Genomic DNA, 24,867 nt, shown 5'->3' with positions numbered 1-24,867 from the left:
AGGGCTGTTTTATTAGGAGTATAGAACAAGCAAAGAGGTATTTTTTGAATTAACAAGTTCAGCGCCATCTATTGTTTTTTTAAGGAACTATGGAGTAAACACATTGAAATATCATAGATAGAGGAATGCTGTTTTATCAGGGTTATAGAACAGGAGAATAGGTATTTTTTGCGCCACACTACAAAGCGCCATCTATTGTATTTTTTTAGAACTATGCGGTAAACACATTGAAATATCATAGATGGAGGAGGGCTGTTTTATCAGGGTTATAGAACTGGAAAAGAGGTATTTTTTGCGTTAACAAGTTGAGCGCTATCTGGTGTTTTTCATAGGAACTATAGAGGTAACACATTTAAATTTAATAGATAGAAGAGGGCTGTTTTATCAGGGTTGTAGAACAGATAAAGAGGTATTTTTTGTGCCACACTACGAAGCGCCATCTATTGTATTTTTTTGGAACTATATGGTAAACACATTGAAATATCATAGATAGGAGATGGCTGTTTTATGAGGGTTATAGAACAGGCAAAGAAGTATTTTTCGAGTTAACAAGTTCAGCGCCATCTGGTGTTTTTCATAGAAGCTATATAGGTAACACATTGAAATATCATAGATAGAAGAGAGCTGTTTTATCAGGGTTATAGAACAGGAAAAGAGGTATTTTTTGCGCCACACTACCAAGCGCCATCTATTGTTTTTCTTTAGGACTATATAGTGAACACATTAAAATATCATAGATAGAAGAGGGCTTTTTTTTCAGGGTTGTAGAACATGAAAAGAGATATTTTTTGAGTTAACAAGTTCAGCGCTATCTATTGTTTTTTCCGAGAATTATCCTATAAAATCTTTTAAATTTAATATAAAAAAATTTTGAAAATACCTCCTTGCTTATTCTATGTTCCTGATACTCGAAAAATTTTTTTTCTATCAAATTTCAAAAAATTTGTCGAAAAATCTTAGATTTGTATTAGGAACATAGAATGAGCAAGGAGGTATTTTTAAAAATATTAAAATACCTCTTCGGTCATTCTATGTTCCTGATACTCGAAAATTTTTTTTTTTGAAATATTTTGAAAATTCTTTGAAAAATCATTGATTTGTATTAGGAACATAGAATGAGCAAGGAGGTATTTTCGAAAATATCAAAATACCTCTTCGGTCATTCTACGTTCCTGATACCCGAATAATTTTTTTTCTATCAAATTTAAAAAAAATTATGGACAAATCTTGGATTTGTATTAGAAACATAGAATGAGCGAAGAGGTATTCTATATTTTTGAAAAATCAGCGCCATCTATTGTTTTTTTTGGGAACTATAATAAGCAAACACATTGAAATATTGAGGGCTGTTTCCTCAGGGTTATAGAACAGGTAAGGAGGTATTTTTTGCGCCACACTACGAAGCGCTATCTCTTGTTTTTCTTTAGGACTATATGGTAAAAACATTGAAATGTCATAGATAAAAGAGTGCTGTTTTATCAGAGTTATAGAACAAGAAAAGAGGTATTTTTTGCGCCACACTACCAAGCGCCATCTATATTTTTTTTCAGGAATTATAGAGTAAACACATTAAAATATCATAGATAGGCGACGGCTGTTTTATCAGGATTATAGAACAGGAGAAGAGGTATTTTTTGCGCCACACCAGGAAACGCCATCTATTGTTTTTCTTAGAAACTATAGGGTGAAGACATTGAAATATCATAGATAGAAAAGGGCTGTATTATCAGGGTTATAGAAAAGGGGAAGAGGTATTTTTTGCGCCACACCACGAAACGCCATCTATTGTTTTTCTTAGGAACTATAGGGTGAAGACATTGAAATATCATAGATAGAAAAGGGCTGTTTTATCGGGGTTATAGAACAGGCAAAGAGATATTTTTTGAGCCAGCAAGTTCAGCGCCATCTGTTGTTTTTCTTAGGAACTATATAGTAAACACATTAAAATATCATAGATAGAGGAGGGCTGTTTTATCAGGGTTATAGAACAGGCAAAGAGGTATTTTTTGAGTCAACAAGTTCAGCGCCATCTGTTGTTTTTCTTGAGAACTATAGAGTAAACACATTGAAATATCATAGATAGAAAAGGGCTGTTTTATCAGGATTATAGAACAGGAAAAGAGGTATTTTTTGAGTCAACAAGTTCAGCGCCATCTATTATTTTTTTAGGAACTATAAGGTAAACACATTGAAATATCAAAGATAGAAGGGGGCTGTTTTATCAGGGTTATAGAACAGGGGAAGAGGTATTTTTGCGGACAACACGAAGCGCCATCTATTATTTTTTTAGGAACTATAAGGTAAACACATTGAAATATCAAAGATAGAAGGGGGCTGTTTTATCAGGGTTATAGAACAGGCAAAGAGGTATTTTTTGAGTCAACAAGTTCAGCGCCATCTGTTGTTTGTCTTGGGAACTATAGAGTAAACACATTAAAATATCATAGATAGACGGCGGCTGTTTTATCAGGGTTATAGAACAGGCAAAGAGGTATTTTTTGAGCCAACAACTTCAGCGCCATCTGTTGTTTTCCTTAGGAACTATAGGGTAAACACATTGAAATATCATAGATAGGCGAGGGCTGTTTTATCAGGAGTATAGAACATGAAAAGAGGTTTTTTTTGGGACAACAAGTTCAGCGCCATCTACTATTTTTTTTAAAGAACTATAAGGTAAACACATTGAAATATCATAGATAGAAGAGAGCTGTTTTATCAGGTTTATAGAACAGGAAAAGAGGTATTTTTTGAGTCAACAAGTTCAGCGCCATCTATTGTTTTTTTAAGGAATTATACAGTAAACACATTGAAATATCATAGATAGAGGAGGGTTGTTTTATCAGGGTTATAGAACTGGAAAAGAGGTATGTTTTAAGTCAACAAGTTCAGCGCCATCTATTATTAAGAATGAGCAAAGGCGTATTCCATATTTTTGAAAATAACTCTTTGCTCATTCTATGTTCCTGATACTCGAAAATTTTTTGTCCCACAAATTTTTTAAAATTCTATAGAAAAAAAAATTTTGGAGTATCAGGAACATAGAATGAGCAAGGAGGTATTTTCAAAAATATGAAATACTTCCATGCTTATTCTATGTTCCTGATACCCGAAATTTTTTTTTTTCAATTATTTTAAGAACTTTTTTGGAATTTGATAGAAAAAAAAATTTTCGAGTATCAGGAACAAAGAATGACCGAAGAGGTATTCGATATTTTTGAAAATATAAAATTATAAAAAATAGAGATTAAAAACTCCTTCTGAACAGGAATGTAGAACAGGGAAAGAGGTAAGCCAGAAAAAAAACAAAATACCTCTTTGCCTCTTCTATATTCCTGTTAATATCCTTTTTTTTCGAAAACGACCTTGTTAACGAATTGACACACGAGTAATTATTATTGGTATATGTGTATAAATAATTATAATTGAAAATATATTACGAACAAGAAAATAAAACAACAACAATAGTCAATAATGACATCTAAAAATGAAGACAAGTCCAAGGTCAATGAAACAGTAATACTTCAGGGTTAATTAATTAATTAGGCCACAAGTAAATCATTTATAGTCATTCAAAATGACAATATAAATAATATTACTATCTATCATCTCCCATCAAAAATACTCTGTATTTTCTAATGAGAAATTCACGTAATTTTAAACAGCAAATCACCATTCAACTCATAACAACATCATTCCTTTAAAAAAAAGCAATTTAACGCAATTTTTGACAGCGCTCAATATGTACAAACATTATTGTTTATGTTTTTTTTTATTTACCACTTCTATTATTATTGTTGTTGTTAGTACTATTATTATTATTAATTATGTATTTATTTTAATTTATTGTTTAGTAACGTGTTGACAACAAGAATGAACTCAGTTTATTGGTTATATTCGCATGTAACCGATCTCCAATTGGTCAATACAAATAAAAGATGGCAGATATAAAAAACACCGGTTTGTTTACACATGTTGTTTTAGCGGCTATTTATCAATAAATAAAGTGAGACAAAAGTATAAATTTTGACACAATAATATCGCAACAGACGGCAGCACCAACAAGGAGTATATTTGCCATAATTCCATAAAAAAAAAAAAAAAAAATCCTTAAACTGCGCGGCGTGACGTCATCCTTAGCGGCGCAAGTCGCAACAGCAGCAGCAAAGACCGACAGTCCAACCGACAGACACACTCTCTCGTTAACTCGGCCATTTTGAAGAATATATTTCCCTCAATTGGGGATTTATATTGTGTGTGTTTGTTAATTATCATTAAAAAATAAATATATAAATGATTTAATTAATAAATTAATATACAATATAATAAACATAAATTACTTAACCAACTATACATGTGCTGAGTGTTTAAAATTACAAAAAATAATATATTATTTAAATATACAATTAAGAAAAATAAAAAAATATTAAAATAATAAAAAAGAAATAAAGTTATAATCAGTGGTAAATAACGATGGAAGAAAAGGCGTCACTCAAGGAGCTTGACCAGTGGATAGAGCAGTTAAATGACTGCAAACAACTGACCGAAAGCCAAGTTAAAACTCTTTGCGATAAGGTATATATCTAACTATTTATAATGAGCATTATTATTATGTATTTATTATAAATTTTATTGGCATTATTTTGACATGATTATTCCTGTTAAATATTGTTCATAACTCGTGAGTTTTGCTTCGGCGGTATCTGATTAAATGTGTGTGCTTTTACATGAGAGCTCAAGTGGCGACTTTTTTTTTATTTTTTCCTTTTTTTTTTTTTTTTATATATTGGGTGGTATATGTCATGTTAATACATTGTTAATCATGTATTTTGACACTTGTAATACCAACAAATGTACACTAATAATTGTTTTTCATTTTGTATGATTATTTATTTATTATTTATCGAGCTACTATTTTTTTTTTTTTTTTTTTCATTTTCCTAAAAGTTTTTTTTTATTTGCCACTGTTGTGTATGTGAGGCAGTAACAACGTCACACACATACATGCTGTGATTCATTGATACGTTTTTGGACCACGTATTTATTTATTTTTCAATAAATAAATTTTATATTTTAGTTTTTATTTAAATAATAATCGTATTATATACGTCAAATTATTCAAGGATATATTTTGTTTTTCTTGGGATTTTTCAAAACATACATTGAATTATTTATTTAATTTTTATACTCCTAAATGATGAAATATATTTTTTTTTTTTTTCCTTTTTATTCGTACTATTATTATTATAAATTGGGATGTTTTTATTTAAAAGATAGATATTGTTTATTACACTGCAACAGGTGAAATTTAAATGCACTTTTGTCGTTCATTAAATATATTTCATAATGTTGAGTTGTTGTTTGGTTTTAATGAAACCTCAACATGTTGACTATAATGCCACTTAAAAAATAAAATTAAATGAAAAATAATCATCTTGATTAATAGACTTATGATAACAATACAAAACAAAATCATCAGATAATAGTAAACAGTTTAAATAACAAAAAAAAAAAAAAACAAAGATAAAATAGATATCAAAGAAAAAATATAAACAGTAAAATGTTTCATTTTAATTGAAAATTGTTGATGACATCACTCGATAAATTTTAAGAGTGAGTGAGTAATATAGAAAATTGTTGTGATGCGCACAAATTATAAATTAATATATTTGATATTGATTTTATATTGGTATAACAATTAAATTAAAAAAATAATTAATATTACAGGCTAAGGAAATTCTTGCAAAGGAATCAAATGTACAGGAGGTCAAATGTCCAGTCACAGTATGTGGTGATGTTCATGGACAATTTCATGATTTGATGGAATTGTTCAGAATAGGTGGAAAATCACCAGACACAAATTACTTATTTATGGGTGATTATGTTGATCGTGGTTACTATTCTGTTGAAACAGTGACTCTTCTTGTTGCACTCAAAGTATGTATCTAATATTATTGTTATTTATTTGTTTATAAATTAATGTTAACGCTGTTTTTATTTATCAGGTGAGGTACCGTGAAAGAATAACAATTCTCCGAGGTAATCATGAATCAAGACAAATTACACAAGTATATGGTTTTTATGATGAATGTCTACGTAAATATGGTAATGCAAATGTTTGGAAATTCTTTACGGATTTATTTGATTATTTACCATTGACTGCACTTGTCGACGGTCAAATATTTTGTTTGCACGGTGGTTTATCACCTTCAATTGATTCCTTGGATCACATTCGGGCACTTGATCGTCTTCAAGAAGTACCACATGAAGTAATATATTTTATTAATATGAAAACAAAAATTAAATAAACTATGATGATTATGATAGATCATTAATTATTTATTTAATTATTTATAGGGTCCAATGTGTGACTTATTATGGTCAGATCCTGATGATAGAGGAGGTTGGGGAATTTCACCTCGTGGTGCTGGTTACACATTTGGTCAGGATATTTCGGAAACATTTAATCACTCAAATGGACTGACACTTGTTTCTCGAGCTCATCAACTTGTCATGGAAGGATACAATTGGTAATTGTTTTTCTTTTAAATAAAATTTGTTTATTATTTTAATTAAATTGTTAAATATTTTAATAATAATATTTTATTTTTTTCAACAATAACAGGTGTCACGATCGCAATGTTGTAACAATATTCTCAGCACCAAATTACTGTTACCGTTGTGGTAATCAAGCTGCAATTATGGAACTGGACGATGCTCTGAAATATTCATTGTAAGTTTAAATTAGAAACAAAAACAATTATTATTATCATAAAAAGCTCAATAATATTAATTAATTTTTAATTAAAATTACAGCCTTCAGTTTGATCCAGCACCAAGACGTGGTGAGCCACACGTAACCAGACGAACACCTGATTACTTCTTGTAAGAAGTTCAACCTAAGGAGCATAGATTTTTAAGGTAGGGGACTGGAACAATGATGGCTTTATAGTAATGCCACAAAATATGCAAAAAGAATAAAAATTAAAAAAAAAAAAAAATACAAAAAATAATTATTTACATATAAAATATGATTTTTAACGTCAAAAAAAAGAAAAATATAAATAAACGCGTACAACTTATATGAAAAAAAAAAAAAAAAAAAAAGTAAACATCGTTATGAATGTCAAGTTCATCCCAGTGCAAGTCCTTAAACACAATCATCGTCATCATTATTAAAATAAAATTTAACAAAATATAAAAAAACGCTCTTTAAAAGGATTTTGTAATTGGCCAAGTAACCAGTACGCGTTTCACAATTATATCTAGACATGTAGACACAACACTTGTACACTAAAAAAAAAAAACATTATGAGCAAGAAAAAAAAAAAAAAACAATTGTACACATACCAGCTAAATTTACTCATGTACTCCCAAGTTCTATTAATCATAATGTTTTGCTTTTATTTTAATAATCAAAAATAAATAAAAAATTTAAAATACAATTCAACATCAACATGTCAGTATAAATCATATTAACAAACTTAAAAATAATACTAAAATTTTTATGAGTTAATTTTTTTGAAATGACCTTGTAAAAAAAGTTTTAAAAAACAAAAAAAAAAAAAACAAAGTATTGAATAGTTTAAAAATAAAAGAAAAAAAATAGTGCAAACAATCGTATATAAAAATAATTTAAAAAAAAAAGAGCCACGTGTGTCTACTCTACTATATCGTGTTTAAAAACTGCTCATTCATAAAAGACCTCGATGAAAAGAGTGAATTTGAAATTCATAATTAAATTATAAATAAAAGATTGTGAAAAAAGTTAATGAATAAATAGAAACATTCGTCGTGACATCAGCGTGAATGCACTGAGTTTTAAAAATTTAATAAAATCAATTTAATAATAACAATTATTTTATGCTATCTCGTGTTGCATATTCACGTCAAGATAATGCCTTTTTTTTTTTTAAAAAAATTATTAATAATTAATAAATCAAATGTCGTTTTTTTTTTTTTTGTTTTTTTTTTTTAGAACTAGATTTACACTTATGCCAATGAAAGATTGTTTGAAAAATGAATTATTCGGATACAATGATAAATTTCATATGACTCATTATTTTTTTTTATTTTTTTTTTTAAATAGAGACTAAGATTGGTAATACCATGTAACTTGTTGATTCAACAAACACAGAGCTTCAGTGGACCATGATTACACATCTACATGTATACTCAAAGCATCCTCACAACAATTGCTCTGTATAAAATGCATTAAATCATTTAATTTTTTTTGTTTTTTTTACACCATTTTCATACAAATATTAAAACAATAAATATCATTATAAACCGAAATTAAATATCAATCAATTATCACTTTTTATTTATTTTTTTTCTTATAATTATATTTTGTATAATTTTTTTCTTTTTTAATTTATTTATAAATTTATAATAAATATCAAATTGTATATCTCATAAAGATATGTCAATGGCCCAACTAAATATATTGGAAATTAATTAGAAACTTTTTTTTTGTTTATGATGTGTGATGGTACTGAAAATGAAAAATACTGTTTTTAATTTTAACTATATTTAAACATTGAATTAAAAAAAAAAAACAGCTTAATGGATAATAAAAATATGTAATGTAAAAAAAGAAAAAGAAGAGAAAGAAAAAAAAAAAAAAAAAAACTCGATTAGTGTTGTGTTAAAATTATTCATTGAACAGATCCAATAACATTTTTTTTTTTTTATAATAAAACCCTGAACAACGACGTTTATTAAATGATGCAATAATAACTAGTAATTTTTTTCCTAGATTATTATTTGAAAAAGAATAAATGGAATAAATAAAAAATGTCTAGCTGAAGTTGAAAAATAAATTGTTATGTGGTAATACAATAATCGACTAAACTTGTCAGACCATTATTATTACTATTATTAATTAAATTATTTTTAAAACAATTAACGCGTAAATAATAACAGTAAATCCTTCCGCATATATAAAAATTAAAACGTGAATAATGATAAGCGTGGAAAAAAAAAAGTAGACTAATTGTGCATTGAGAAAAGATTCTCAAAGAAGAAAGTTATAAAAAAAAAAAAAGAATCATTGCAACTTAATAGATTTTAATGTAAAAATAATTTTGTATTTGTTTATTGTATGAACAAAATAATCTTACACTTTTGTATTTACAAAAATTATTTAGCATCAATTATTTAGTATAACACACTTAAAATATTTTTATTTGTTAATTTATGAATTATGGTTTTGGAAAATTTACATTATTCTAGACATTTTATTTATTTTTATTTTCAATGTCAACATGTATGATTTTATTTGATAAACAAAAAAAAAGTATATATGTATGTCTATCAATGAATGAAGTAATTGAATTTTTACGATGAAAATATTGAAAAATAAAATGTCTGGTTTATTTGGCAATTTGACAAGTAATATGTATTGTTAGATTATTTTGTGAATTTTTAATACAAAACACATGCCAAATATTTCAACAAATCCTTAAATTTATTTTGCATTTATTTAACATTATTTTGTTGGCTTACAAATTAAGCTTGCAATAAAAAAAGAATCTCGTGTCGTTTTTTTTTTTTTTTTTTTCTAATTCAAAAACAATAAGTCTATGTATTGAAAAAACGAGAATTACTTTTAGTACTTTTCACTTAAATTTTCATGATGCTAACAAAATCAATTACAATAAATATTAACAAACATCAAAAAAAAAATAATACAAAATATAAAAAATATTATGCATCTGTAATTTTTATATCTATATCTCAATTTACTCATGTAAATTTATTATCCCCCTTTTTTTATTATTATTATTTTCTTACTGTATAAAAATATTTTTACAATATTGTTCAAAAGAAAATCAACTTTTAGCTAAACAATTTATTCAAAAGTTACAATCGCCATTCAGAATATTGTATCATTTTTTTTTGTAAAATAAAAAAAAAATTGCTATTCAAGAAGCACACAATGGCAATGCAAAGAAATAAAAAATAATAATAATTTTTCTATTAACATTTAAATAACTATTATTCTATTTTGTGCTATGCATATATATTTTGTTTATATTTAAATATTTATCTTTTATTTATGATGAATTTTGATAATCTCAGGTCAAGAGATTATGAGTCATCCATTCATAATCTTATTGTTATATTATACTTTCATGCCAGTATCTAGATGAAGCATTTGCTTTATGACTTCATATGTTGCAAAGCTAACTGATACCATCGGAATTGCACGAAGATAGTTGATACTCATTCCTCTGTAAAGACCTCTTATGATACCGTTTTCTTGATAAATCATTTGTATTGTCAGCATCATACCCGATCTATTGATAAATAAAAATTGATTTAATCATTTAATTTATAAGCAATAATTAACAATGAAAAAGTAAAAACAAAATTAATATATACCCATATTTATGTGTAGCAGGATCCATCATGGCTAATTGCATTCGTCTTCTGGTGACGTCTAGTGGATAAGAGAAGCTTTGTGCAACAGCACCAGCAATTGCACCACAAAGTAATTTTGCTGGTAATGTCAAAACAAGTCCACCTGAACAAATAATTATTGTATCATTGATAAGTGTAATATCCTCCCTCAAGTATTTTATTAATTAATTATTATTTTTTGTTTTTTTTTTCTTCCATTTTACAATTAAATAAATAATTAAGATAATATCACTAGTATCTGTACTCTAAAAATCATCATTCAATCATTGTATCGTATAATAATAAATAATAATAATAATAATGATCAATTATGATGTAATAATAAAAAAATGTAAACGTGAGAAATAAAAAAAACAAAAATTGTTTTTAATTTCATATTTAATTAATTAACCAGACATGGAGTATCTAATCAAGGATTGATATATATTTTTTTTTGTTTTATCAAAGTTCGTGACTTACCAGTATTTCTTGGACAATCATCACACAAATATTGTGGAAAATATTTCATACAAAAATATTTAAGATACTCAAATGAATAAAATGAAAATCCAGCATATGGTATCATGCCAATAATTGTTGGCCAAAAACCACGATACAATGCACGTGCACCTCCTTCCTATTTAATTAAACAGATAAACACAAAGTTTAATAATAATTCATATAAATGTTTAAATATATAATTGTAAATAAAATAATAATTATTACATCTTTAAAAATTGTCACAGCAGTATGAGCAATACCATTGTAAATATGTTCACCACTGACTTGAAAGGCCAATCTTGCTCTGATTGTATCAAGTGGATATGTCAATGTAACAGCTGTAACACCAGCAGATGATCCAGCAACAAATTTATCAATATGTGCATTTTCACCAAAGAAATTTCCTAAATACTTGAGAATAAAACAAATAATATTTATACTGTTGATTTATAACTTTGTAAGTGCAATTAAAAAATTAAATAAATACCTTTTTATATATTTCAAAAGCAGTATATTGAGTTGCAGCATAAGGAAATATTCTTATCATTTGAGCAAAATTTCCTTTATAAAGTGCAAATACTGTTTCACGTTGTACAATTTCTTTGAGACCAGAAAATACACCAAGATGTTTGTAATGAATATTATGAGCTTGAAGTAATATTTTTATTCTATCAAGTGGTGCAACTGCTGTTTTTGAACACATTCCAGCAACACCTGTTTTTATTAAACATAATTTATAAATAAAAATTAAATTAACAATTATAAAAATACAAAATACCAATATATTAATTAATAATTTTATAAAAAAAAACAACTCACCACCAGCTAATAAACTTTTAGCAACAAAATCCAATTGTTTATACTCTTGTGATGCCATTGCGCTTTCAAATTAAACTGAAAGTTTACACTTGGAGAGAAAAAATAATATAAATATTATTATAAAAAATACCACGATCAGGTTTTAAAAGTTTAGAAAGCGGTACCTATACGCCGGATGAACCTGTCACATTGGCCAGTGAAGATGATCATATTGGTTGTTGTTGCATTCTGGAACATATGAAGAAAGGGAAATAGTGGGTCAGTGGGTCCCAAGGTAGCTTAAAATACATACACTATCTTATCAATTGAAAAATAAAATTTTTTAATTTTTTTTATCAATAACAATAACAACTTAATTATTATTATTTTTGTTAATGAAAAAATGTATGACAATATTTTTTGTTACAGTTGTAGACAATTGTGAATGACAACTATTGAGGACTATTATTTATTTCAACTGAATAGATAAAAATAAATGACAACAATTAGATATTAATTTTTTCTATAAATTAATAATATTTTTTTAAATTAAAATACAAGTGTGTAATGAAAAAAAATTAAATAATTTAAGGTTACAAGCACTTTGAAAGATAATACATTGCTTAAATTAACCAATTTTATTTAAAATTGTTGAGAATTTTTTATTTGTCTAAATCAAGCTTACATTTTAATTAAAATTATTATTTATATTGTTAATTAATTTTTTTTTCTATTTAATTGTTGAGATATACTGTCAAAGTCAAAAACTGATGACAATTTTTAACACAGAAATTTTATGCATTAATTTTTAAAGCTTCTGATAATAATTTTTGTTTTTTTTTTTTTTTTTAATTAGAAGTCAATTTTTAAATCTAATTTAATCTAATTTTTTGTATTAGACTACGTGAGTCCACACTTAGTCAACCTAACCAAACCTCAGTTATTATAATAACAATAATAAATATATTTTTTACAAAATAAATCTGTCATTATAAAAATATATTTTCCATAAATATTAGATTTATTATTAAAATAAATAATTTATGATGGACAAGTTATTAAAAAAAGCATTGTCAACTCGTCAAATATTGTCATATCGATCAGCTTTTGGATGTCAATGTTTCAAGTGAGTAGCTGACATGTTTTTTTTGTTTGTTAAATTTTAGATTAGAAACGCAATAACACATGATGATGATATTTATGATATTTAAATTTTTTAGATTGACAAATAACAACATTACCAGAAAGCTTCATTATGATTATAAAAATCCTGATAAAATTCTTTGTCTTCAGCATCAAAAATTAAACATGTCATTAATTCAAAAAAGACACATGTTCATTCAGACCCAAGATACACCAAATCCAAATTGTCTTAAATTTATACCAGGAGTTTCTGTTCTTGAGCCAGGACAAACAAAAGATTTTCCTAGTCCATCTGATGGTTTCTGTTCACCTTTGGCTAAAATGTTATTTAGAATTGAAGGTGTTAAATCAGTTTTTTATGGTCCAGAATTTATAACAGTCACAAGAACAGATGAAGATGTTGATTGGAGTATATTAAAACCAGAAATATTTGCAACAATTATGGATTTTTTTGCATCTGGATTACCCGTTATGTCTGAGGCACAGCCTTCATCTGATACGCGTAATTAAACAATAATTATTTCAATTTGTTTGTTAATAATAGTTGATGATAATTTCAATATCATCAGTCTTTGCTCCAACTGTGTTTATGTACTTTTTATGTTGAAGAAATCAATGATGATGATGATGAGACTGTACAAATGATCAAAGAACTACTTGACACAAGAATAAGACCAACTGTTCAAGAAGATGGCGGTGATATTGTCTTTATTGTAAATAATTACAATTAAATTAATCAATTACTTACTTTAAGAAGTGAGATGAATCTTATGATAATTATTTATTAAACTTTCAGAGTTTTGAAGATGGAATTGTCAAATTAAAAATGCAGGGATCTTGCACAAGCTGTCCAAGTTCAGTTGTGACTCTTAAAAATGGAGTACAAAATATGATGCAGTTTTATATACCAGAGGTACTTGGTGTTGAACAAGTTGAAGATGATGCTCAAAAAATGGCACAAAAAGAATTCGACAAATTGGAAGAAAAAATTAACAATAAAAAACCATAGTTTTCTTTTTTAATTGAATATAAAAGTCATCAAGTTATCTTGTAAATTATTGTTTGAATTAATTGTGTAATGTTTGATAAATAAAAAATCAATACTTTCTTAAAATACACAGTTATTAATTTTAATTATATGAACGAAAAATTGATGAATAAATTTTACTTAGTATCATTGATTAAAATGAAAATCTTATAAATTAATGTATAAAATATGGAATTAATAAAAAAAAAAAAAAAAAATGTATAAATAAATAAACTCTTGTATTTTGTTTTTTTAAGATAAAATTTTTTTTTTACTCCTCCGTTATTATTTAATTACAAAAATTTATTAACGGCTTGATACAGAGACTTGCCATACACGAATTGTATTGTCTGAGTAACCAGCAAAGAGGGTTTGTCCATCGGTTGACCAAGCAAGTGAAAGACACTGTGGTGGTTCAAGTTTAGCACTACCTGGTGCAAGAACATCTGGTTTAAGTTCTTCAACCATTTCTTTGCTTTCAAGATCCCAAATCTTGATGTATGGTCCAAATGCAGCACAAAGCCAATAACGATTTGGACTGAAGCAGAGAGCAGTGATGATGTCATTGTGGTCAAGTGTGTGTAAATGTTTTCCATCATTTAAATCCCAGAGCATAGCTTTGCAATCCTGTAAAATAAAATAAAAAAATTTCATGATTAATAATATGTTCAACATGTTAATAAAATTAATTGAATTTAATGTTTTAATTTTCAGTCCCATATCCGCAATACACTCATGGTCATCGTTAATATTAAAAGTTTTGCATCACTTAAAATTTTATTTTCATTATGAAAATAATTTTTTTTATATTATAAAGATTATATTGAGTTAATAAATAGATTTGTACATACCTTGCCACCTGAAGCACAGAGTGAACCATCTGGAGAGACGGTGACAGTGTTGAGGTATCCACTGTGTCCATTGTGATTGATCTTCAATCTGCAGTTAGTCAAATTCCATACCTGGTGAAAAAAAAAAAAATACAATCATTAGATAAATGTTAACCAAAAATATTGCTCACTTGTTGTTTTTTGGATAAAAAAATAAAGAAGATTAATATTTACCTTGACAACTTTGTCCCAACTAGCAGAAACAATAATTGGATTTGAGTGATTTGGTGAGAATCTAACACAACTGACCCAGTCACTATGTCCTTCATCTTGAATTGTGTACTTGCATTCAGCAAGAGTATTCCACAATTTGATGGTCTTGTCTCGTGATCCAGATACAATTTGACGATTGTCAACTGAGAATGCAACACTCAAGACATCCTGTTAATGAAATAATTTAAAAAAATACATTATTAACAACTCCAGCTTGTCCAAATTTTGTAATGATAATTTTTTCTCTATTTAAAAAGAAATAATTAATGCCACGAATTTGTTATTTTTTTTCAGGTATGATGATAATCCGACCATACTTACGATACTGGCGACATAGTCACCTCTTCTTATATTAATTATTAAAAAAAAAAATAAAAATAAAAGCTTCAGTTTTTTGTAATTTATAAATGTTGTCTCAACAGTACTTGAATTATTCACAATACGAATTAATAAACGTATTTATAAATAATTTTTCAAGCTGTATCAATGATTGAGCACCACGTGTTAAATGTGGCCATAATATATCACACCTTGGTATGGTCTTCAAAACGACGTGTAGTTTTTCCAGCAGCCAAATCCCAAAGACGAAGAGTTTTGTCCCAGGAACCAGAAAGAGCATAATTACCATCTGATGAAAGTACAACATCACTGATAAAGTGAGAGTGTCCATAAAGACGCTTTTGTGGAACACCATAATTGTTCTCGTCACGTGTCAATTTCCATACAATCAATGTCTTGTCTGTAAATTGCAACAAAATAAATATTAATATTAGTTTGATGATTGATCAATCTACATAAATAAATTCATTACAACAAAAATGATGTGTTCATAAAATATACACACCACGTGGCGTGGTATAAAAAATTATCATTAAATATGGTTATTTTTTTGTGGTACTAACCTCGTGATGATGACAAAATCATATCAGGATATTTTGGATTTGTTGCAATTTGGGTAACCCATCCATTGTGACCACGGAGGGTACCTTTAAGTTGAAGAGTTTCACTCATTTTTTAATTGAGATTACACTGTCTATCAGTGGATTTATTCGGATGAATAACCGATGATGTGTGTGCACCGCAAGCGATGCCAGCAGAAGAGGATGATGGTGGACGCGCCGGTTTTCATCAAGAAACACGAATTTACAAATTAACACAGTAGTGTTATCTGTGTGATTTTTTTAATATTACTATTGATTGTTTTCGATTATTGGCTACATTCAGGCTTGTTATAATAATAATAATCAAATGCCAATTGAATATTTTTCAATCAATGTTTAAAAATATTTATCATCATTGTTGACTGGTTTATTGTTATTAATTATAATCATTGTTATTTTAACATTCTACTTTGATATTATATGGTGAGTATAAATGCCGAATAACATTTATTATTGACAAAAATCGACCGACGCTTCAAATTGTACCGCCTCTGGTGGCAACTATGATCCACCTCAGTCGTCGGTTGTCTCTCGGCATAGCACGTCGTGTCCGTAAAACTCGTCGCTTTTAGTTAATTTTATCGGTATATTAACGTTCAAATAATTAATAAATTATATTCTAATTGATTAAGAAATACATGACAATCATTTTGAGTATATTTTTGCTCATTAATTTCGATTTAAACAATAGTTATTGGCAAATTAAAAATTGGGGATAAAATGACGCCGCAAAATATCATCTCATGTAAGTACGCATATATATTATTTTATTATTTTAACAAACTTTAATTAATTATTAAATATAAAAAAATATATTTAATAGCAGTATAATAAATAAATAATATTAAATGTAATTATTAATATTAATTTTGTGGTTTTTCAGACTCCAACAAGACGCCGAGAAAAAAAAAAAAAAAAAAAAGGGGGAAGAAATCTAATGGCCAATAAAACAATAGATCAAAATGGCTGAATTTGGCGATGATGAATAAAATAAAATAAAAAAAAGGGTAATAATATTTATTTTAATAAAAAATAATAATAAATACAATTTTATTATCTAATAAATTGTAAATTTGTCATTTTTAGCTGCGGGAGTAACTCTCGATGTGCTGAATGTATAATTTGGCAAAGGAGCCGAGTGAAAATATTTACTAATTGCAATTATTACAACTACGGGTGAAATATAGAGTAAAGATGGATGCCTAAAAAATGTTGATTTATTTAATCGGCCAAAATCAAAGTCATCATGTTGCTGGCGAGCTGTAAAACAGTGAGTTCAATTTTTTTTATATTTATTTTTTCAAATTTAATTTTATTTAATTAATAACGAGAATATATTTAATAACAATATAATAAATAAATAATATATTTTATTTTATTATTTTGTGATTTTTTAGACTCCAACAAGACGCTGAGAAAAAAAAGAGGGGGTACAAATTCACCGGCCAATAAAACAATTGCACAACATGGCTGACTTGCTGATGTGAATAAAAAAAAAAAAAAAAAAAAAAAGGGGTAAAAATATTTATTTCAATAAAAAAAAAAAAAAAAATTTAACAACTATTAAATTGTAAATTTGTCGTTTTCAGTATTGCGGGGGTAGCTTGCGGTATTCAATTTGGATTCAATGTATCATTTGGTAAAGGAGCCGAGCAGAGTGACAATATTCAGTAATTGCAATATTGTTACAACAACCAGCAATAAATGGAGCATAAAGATGGATGCCAAAATGTTGATTTACATTAACATTAAATTCATCCGCCAAAATCAAACAATTGGCCAAGCCATCGTTAAAATAATGTTGCCGGCGAGCTGTAAAATTGTAAGTTCATTTTTTTTTGACTAATATTTTTTCAAATTAAATTTAATCAATCATTTATTTAATAACAATAAAATAATTCAACAGTATATTAAATGCGATTATTTATGTTAGTTTTTTGTTTTTTTTTTTTTTTTTTTTTTGGACTCCAATAAGACGCCGAGAAAAAAAAAAAAGAAAAAAGGGGAATAAATCCAATGGCCAATAAAACAATAGCACAACATGGCTGACTTGCCGATGTTAAGAAAAAAATGAATAAAAGAGGTAATAATATTTATTTCAAAAAAAAAAAATAAATATAAATTTAATAATAATTAAATTGTAAATTTGTCATGTTTAGCTGCAGGAGTTACTCGCGGTGTCCTGAATGTATATTGGCAAGGAAGCCGAGTGACGATATTCAGTAATTGTAATTATTACAACAACCGGCAGTATATAGACAAAAGATGGACGCCAAATTGTTGATTTGCATTAACATTAAATTCATCCGCCGAAATCAAACGATGGGCCAGGTCATCAGGTTGCCGACAAGCTGTAAAACGGTGAGTTTATTATTTTTTTTTACTAATATTTTCTCAAATTAAATTCAATCATACAGAAATTGAATTATTTTTCAATTAAAAAATATAATTTAATATTTTTGCGTTTATATTATTTAACTTTTAATATTTATCAAGTGATAATTTGCAAGATCAACACCGGTGTTGTCCTTGAAAATTATACTTTTGAATTTACGCGTATATTCGATATATTCAATTATAAATTTGTCTCCAAGTATATAGATTTATCAACTTGAAAAAAAAAGGAAAAAAAAAAATAATTAGCTTTTTTATTTGCCGGTTGGTGTTAATGGCATATCATTCAATCCATCTTGATTTTATTTGCTCATTTTTTTTTTTTTTCTTGCACCCCCACCAACTTCATAATCAGGCTTCTTTTTTTATTATTATCATTATTTTAAATAGTGCAAAAATAAACTGTGAGATGGCGCACGCTCTCTCTCGAAAAAAAAAAATAAATAAAGGCGGGTGGGGAAAAAAAAGAGCTCCATAGACGCTAGCGACTCCTCACTTCATTTATCGTTATTAAAATAAAAAAAAAAAAAAACAAACAAAACAAAACAAAAACATAACCGGCAGTCTTATCCTTCGCTCGACCTCGTGCACACACACATAACTTGTTTGCTCGGCTCTCCATTTATCAAATCACCAATAAATAAATATTATAAACACACTAGACTGACAATAATCTACCTATCATTTAATTGACAATTTATTACAACAATCATATCTTCCAAAGTGAAAAATATAAAAAAAAAGAAAGTGATATTTTGTTGTGTTTATATGTCTAAACGTGATACAATTTAGTTTCTATTTTGTGTTCATATGATTTATTTGAAAAAATAAATAAATAATGAGTAAATACGTTTGAAATAATTGTGAAAATGATTATTTTAAAAGTTAGCTCACAAGTGTACAAATAATAATGTTGACAGTAAATGCCAAATGTTAGGATTCTCATGTGAGGCAAATGAAAAGAGTATAAATAAGTGTCAAATTAATCATCTTTGTAAATGTGCACATTACTTCCTGGTTGTATATTATAATAGTGTTTGCATATGAAAATTCATTCTATCATAATAATAAAAATGAAAATTCATGACTTTTAAAATTTAGTTTTCATGGAAATACCAAGAATATCAAAGACTATTATTTATAAATAATTTAAAAAAATAAAAAATAAGATCAAAGACATCAAGTTATTTTCATCAAGGGTTTGTTTATATAGATAATAAGAACATTATTTATAATGATAATTGAGGGTTGATAAATTTATCATATTTATAACATTTGTTGCTTGCCATCAGTTGAGTGTTTTTTGTTTTTTTTTTTTTTTGACAAATGATATAAGACTGTGCTTGATAGCCTCGTGTGTGGTCACATATTTATAAAAAAAAAAAAAAATTACTCCAACATTTTTAAAAACTTTTATATAATATTCTTCCGCGAATTTGTTGGTGATTGTCCATGGTATCTGGTCAGTTTCACCGTCAATTCATCTTCGTGGTTTCTTGATGATCAAAATCCCCCTAAGCCGGTCTTTGGTGTGTGTTCTACTGGTATAGAGTCGAGAAACTTGATGCTTAAGTTTAATAAAAAGGAGGTCACAATCGATTTAAAACGAGCCAAGTGAATAAACGACATAACAACTATCAACTATATATTTTTCTTCAACAACTTGAATCAATTGATTGCACTGATAAAAATTTATTTTATTTGTTACTCCAATTTATTTATAAAATCAAATAATAATTTGTCATTTATTTACATGAGTAAATGGATTGATCAAAAATATATTAAAATTATCATCGTGATTATTGTCAAGTGATAGATCATCATCATCAAAGTGTTGATTATGATTGTTTAATTTAACAATAAAATATATTGTAAAATTAAAAATGGATCTTGGTAATTACAGAACTGGACCAAGAACAAGACTTCGTCGACGAGCTGAATTAGGAAGAAAATTAACCAGAAGATTATCAATGGTTGCTCGTGTACCAGCAGCAATTCTTAATCGTGCTAATAATCCAGAACCACGACCTGTTGAAATCACAGCAATTGCACCTGATAAAACTCAACTCACGGTAAGATACTTTTATTATTTTTTTTTTTATTTTATTTGTAATGTATAAGTGCGTTTATAAACTTGTATGTATTACATTGTCGATATATAGATATCGATAAATATATACGTGAAAATGTGCGACGCTTTCTATTAAACGCCTCGTGTTAGTGAAATGTTTTGACTGCGCGGTGAATATCAATCGACATACCAAACAGATGTCTGTTAATTGATGATTTTTTTTTTTTTTTGTATTAATTTATTAATTTGTTTTATATTTTATTATCTTTTTTGTGTTTTATTACATTCCAATTTTTTGCCTTTTTTTTTCTATTTGTAATAGCTGTTTTTACTATGAATTATTTAACATAATTTTTCAATATTATTATTTTTTTTTTTTTTTTGCTCTTGTAACTAATGGTGCCATTTGTTTAATTTTTTTTTTTTTTTTAAATTAATTTATGGAGTTTTGCGATGAGTCATTGAATTTTTCATAAATATTTTTTTTAATTTTATTTATAATTATTGTTATTAAATTTTCAATGATTATTTTAATATGTTCAGTAAATGATGGATTTTTAATTGACAATTTTAATGCATAAAAAAAATCTAAAATCTATTAAGATTTATTTTTCATTTGCCGTGAATTACATTTTATTTTCTGACGAATGATTTTCGACAGTCAGGGTGTTCCATTTCCTTATACTTTCTCTTTTTTTTTTTTACATAAAGATTACGATAACATTGTCACTCTTCCAAGTATTATACAAACATTTAAAATCCAAAACAAAAAATTGTTTACAAATATAAAAACAATATTCTATTATCCAAAATTTAAAATATTTAAAAATGAAAACATGTTGTTTTTATTTTACTCTTGATATTAAATCAAGTGAAAGTTTAAAAGTACGTAAATTACTTGCTACCTCGTTACACATTAAATTTAATATCGATGTTGTTTGAGAAGTGACCCAAACGATATTACAATTGGTAGGTAGGATAAAACATGCCAGGTTGCTTATTAAATTCAACCGTCAATTATTAATCATATGTTTTTTTTGTTATCTTTATTTTTCCAAGTACCACTTTATATACATAAACAGTAGAAGAAAAAAAAAAAAAAAATAATAAATAATACATAAATAAGGCCATCGGTTAAATTCCAATTGAACATTATAGGGCAAATAATATTTGTTCCTTCACCAACTTGGCTAGTCTATCATAATAAAATTGTTATTAAATAGTATAAATCAAGAAAGTGGAATTGTTTGGCTTGACTTGTTTCATATAAATCAACAAAAAAAAAAAAAAAATTATTATCTCCATATTGAATATGGCGAAACAAAGAACCATAAATTGTCACGTCAATAATGAGAATATATCTGAAAACAATCGTTAATTATTATGTCTATCTGAGCAATTTGCACTCGTGCATTTAAAAAAAAAAATCAATGTTCAGGAATTTGGTTAGTCCAAGCGTGAAATTCTCTTATATATTTGTTGGTTTTTTTGTTTTATTTCTGGTATTTAATTTTTTTCTATTTATTTATCTGGACCTCTGTGTTATCGCTGTTATTTCTCTTTTCTTATTTTTTTATTTTACGTATTTTATTGCATTCGAGATTGTGAATCAAGGGTGTCCAGTTTCAGTCAATTGGAAACTTGGTGAACGACTTTTCTCTTGTTAAAGAAATTTTCATGAAATGGGTCGAGTTTTTTTTTTTTTTATATTTATCAATTAAATGTCTCTACAAGTAAAGATGATACGGATACATATAGTTTTTTCTTTTTTCCTCAATTATCTATTTTTTGAACGCAAAAAAAAAAAACGTCATTTAATTTATAGAAAAATTTCTCTTGTAATTTCCAATTTGCCGGATAGTTGATTATTTTTAGGCAAATTATTTTTAAATTAATGACGAGGTCATTGTGTGGCTAACTAACTGTCGTAATTAAATATTGAAAGAAAAATAAAAAGAAGAATTTTCTCGATATAATACTGGGAAGATAAAAAATATTTTCTTTCATCATCGAGAACCCATTGTGCAATGTCCTTCGAATAAACATAACAAAAGTAAAAAAAAAAAAAAAAATACAGAAAATAAAGATAATAGTATGAAAAATATGGTACGCGTAGTGACCTTTGTATTACGTGTGCGTTTTTTTTTTTTCTTTAAAGAGAGGTGTACACATGACAAATACTCTTGTCGATAAGACTTGAGATTTTAAAAACCATTGAATTGTACAAATATAAATATATCCTATCGTTAAAGTTATCGACATTACGTAAATCTGCAATTTTTATTTTTACTTTTTTTAATTTTTTTAATTTCTTTATACAGTAACACAGTGACGATACTTTTGCTCATCTAATGCCATTAATTTATACTCAATGCTAATTCGATTCTCTTGTCATGCAATCACGTATTTCATACCATTTGTAAAATGCAATTCCCATCCATCAAATAGTTGTGTATACATATGAATAACACTAAAATCAATTTAATTTATTTTGTCAACATATTATTTTTTTTTTTTTTAATTTATTGGTTATATATTATTTATTACAAAACAATTTTAAATTATTCTTTTTTTTTATTTTTCCATTCATTATTATACAAATAGTATATATTATTATATTTATTATTATAATAAATATATTTTAAAGATACTATAATAAAAAACAATGAGTATTTACTTTTTTTTATATACATTACAATATTTTTTTTTAAATATATTTTAATGTCATGGTACGTGTAATGACAAAGAACCTTGATGAGTATATCTATCGATGTGGTTATTAAAAAAATATATAATATTATTATAAAAGTCAATCTGCACTTGTCGAAAGTAACAGGTGTTGGTGAATGAATAATAATAATAATATTAAAATAGTAGGTAATAAATATATGTTTGAGAAAATCTTTCACAGTGTGAAATACGAGTGAAGGACATACGCGTTGAGAAAAAAAAAAAAAAAATGCGACTAATTTTTAATATTATTATTTTTGTTGAATGTTTATTCTGTGATCAGTCATCGGGTAGACAATGCATCTAATAATTCTGTTGTCATCGTTACAATCATTCTCGTGTTCCTCATATATTTTATTGTTTAGCTTGGATCATTGGCTTGTAAAATACTTGAAATACGCAAGTATGAATATACTTTAATTTAAAACCACACACTAAGATCCCTCAAGGCTCAAATTATACACTCAACCACATACACATATATAAATGTGCATGTGCAATGTTATTGTTAATTTTGAACTTGATTTAACAAGTCTCAAGTTGTTATTCCCTTCATATAAAAATTACTTGAAATATATTTGTATTTCACCAAAGAAATATTGATTTTTGTGTTAAGAATTTTTTAGTAATTTTAAATTTGATAATAGTTTTAGAGACTATTATAATATATTGTTGTTGAATTATTTTTTAGTATTTATTTTCATTTTGGCGAGTATAAAAAATATATTTTGATCAAATAAAAAGTTCTCGTAAATCAGGATAAACTGTCATGTATTTAAAAGATTATTTTTGCCAGTGTGTGGTTCGTTTAAATCATAACGACAGTAGAATAAAATCATCTTATAGAAATTGTAGATAAGTAAAAAAAGTTATAATGAATTGAAATAAAATATTAAATTAAAAATTAAATAAATTATTAAGGCACTCATGTTTCGAAGACATGGGTCTTGTCTTGTTCGAATTGAATGACATAACAATGATGATGGTGATGATGATGACGATCATGGTGTTGCAGACAGAAAATAAATTTTAAAAAAATGTCTAATCAACAAGCAAGGTCAGTTAGTGAGAAACTAGGTTGTGATGGACCTAAAATCATCACGCCTCAAACATATTTTTTTATATTATTTTTTTTTTTTTTGGTATTTTAAAATTGTCTTGTCTACAAATATTTATTCAAACCGATTGAATTTTGTATTCCAATATTGTTCGACCTTTTTAACACTATACAAATGTCGAAAAAAAAAAAAAAAAAGTTCCAAGGCTAGTGCAAATATTTAAAAACAAATAAATAAATAAATAATTTTTTCAAAAATGAAATATAAATAAATTTTAATATTTATTATCATACTTTTACGATAAAATTATTTTTCAATACTTAATCTTGCGAAAAAAAAAGTCTTTTTTTTTTTAAGTGAAAATAAATTTATTAAAATTTAATAGAAAAAAAATATAAAATATCAAATCAATATATAAAATTAAAGAAATTCTTTAAATACGATTTAATCAGTTATTTTATGGTCATGGAATTTTTCGCAACACTGACTTGTCCACATGTGAAATAAAATAAATAAATAAAAAAAAAAATGAAATATTTAAATTTATGAGGAACTCGTGTGTAAATTATAAATTTTAAATTGCTAATAAATAAATAAATAATGAAATAAATAAAATTATAGTGCAGTGTAAATGGAAAAGCAAACAAATTGCTCTGATGCATATGACTCTTGTAATAATAATACATATAGAAATTAAAAT

The 24,867-nt window shown here is 26.4% G+C and overlaps 5 protein-coding genes across 8 annotated transcripts in view; 3 read left to right on the top strand and 2 right to left on the bottom strand.

Annotated features, from left to right (window-relative positions):
* The first annotated feature begins 4,134 nt into the window (after nt 1-4,134).
* Nucleotides 4,135-10,663, top strand: LOC122854050 (serine/threonine-protein phosphatase PP2A). Of its 3 annotated transcripts, none has more exons than XM_044154480.1 (7): nt 4,135-4,572; nt 5,725-5,934; nt 6,003-6,266; nt 6,355-6,527; nt 6,623-6,730; nt 6,814-6,918; nt 10,403-10,663. In XM_044154480.1, the coding sequence occupies exons 1-6, from the start codon at nt 4,471-4,473 to the stop codon at nt 6,884-6,886; spliced, it is 930 nt and encodes a 309-aa protein (XP_044010415.1). In that variant the 5' UTR covers nt 4,135-4,470; the 3' UTR covers nt 6,887-6,918; nt 10,403-10,663. The 3 variants fall into 3 exon arrangements, with proteins under 3 accessions (XP_044010415.1, XP_044010408.1, XP_044010400.1); XM_044154473.1 differs by having other exon boundaries at nt 10,400-10,663; XM_044154465.1 differs by lacking the exon at nt 10,403-10,663 and having other exon boundaries at nt 6,814-7,337.
* LOC122854021 (graves disease carrier protein homolog) lies at nt 7,916-11,809 on the bottom strand. Its single transcript, XM_044154437.1, has 6 exons — nt 11,722-11,809; nt 11,390-11,616; nt 11,128-11,313; nt 10,882-11,038; nt 10,384-10,525; nt 7,916-10,298 (listed from the first exon to the last, which is right to left on the bottom strand). Exons 1-6 carry the CDS (start codon nt 11,777-11,779, stop codon nt 10,124-10,126), a joined length of 945 nt encoding a protein of 314 aa, XP_044010372.1. The 5' UTR covers nt 11,780-11,809; the 3' UTR covers nt 7,916-10,123.
* Nucleotides 11,810-12,710: 901 nt separating this feature from the next.
* LOC122854130 (NFU1 iron-sulfur cluster scaffold homolog, mitochondrial-like) lies at nt 12,711-14,104 on the top strand. The gene is made up of 4 exons (XM_044154560.1): nt 12,711-12,826; nt 12,921-13,345; nt 13,453-13,556; nt 13,640-14,104. Exons 1-4 carry the CDS (start codon nt 12,744-12,746, stop codon nt 13,850-13,852), a joined length of 825 nt encoding a protein of 274 aa, XP_044010495.1. The 5' UTR covers nt 12,711-12,743; the 3' UTR covers nt 13,853-14,104.
* Nucleotides 14,105-14,112: 8 nt separating this feature from the next.
* Nucleotides 14,113-16,115, bottom strand: LOC122854010 (guanine nucleotide-binding protein subunit beta-like protein). Its single transcript, XM_044154426.1, has 5 exons — nt 15,876-16,115; nt 15,504-15,712; nt 14,935-15,141; nt 14,722-14,832; nt 14,113-14,497 (listed from the first exon to the last, which is right to left on the bottom strand). The coding sequence occupies exons 1-5, from the start codon at nt 15,982-15,984 to the stop codon at nt 14,177-14,179; spliced, it is 957 nt and encodes a 318-aa protein (XP_044010361.1). The 5' UTR covers nt 15,985-16,115; the 3' UTR covers nt 14,113-14,176.
* A 1,996-nt stretch (nt 16,116-18,111) lies between these two features.
* Nucleotides 18,112-24,867, top strand: part of LOC122853432 (rho GTPase-activating protein 20-like) — a 95,146-nt gene continuing 88,390 nt past the window's right edge. The window contains exons 1-2 of one of the 2 annotated variants that reach the window (XM_044153919.1): nt 18,112-18,275; nt 20,212-20,380. In XM_044153919.1, coding sequence (XP_044009854.1) covers nt 20,279-20,380 — 102 coding nt within the window. In that variant the 5' untranslated portion in view covers nt 18,112-18,275; nt 20,212-20,278. Of the gene's footprint in view, nt 18,276-19,631; nt 20,381-24,867 lie in introns of those variants that run through there. The other variant, XM_044153911.1, reaches the window with a different exon arrangement.

This window comes from Aphidius gifuensis, linkage group LG1, assembly GCF_014905175.1.
Source record: "Aphidius gifuensis isolate YNYX2018 linkage group LG1, ASM1490517v1, whole genome shotgun sequence".
Taxonomy (NCBI): Eukaryota; Metazoa; Arthropoda; class Insecta; order Hymenoptera; family Braconidae; genus Aphidius; species Aphidius gifuensis.
This window is presented reverse-complemented; position numbering and strand designations above follow the sequence as displayed.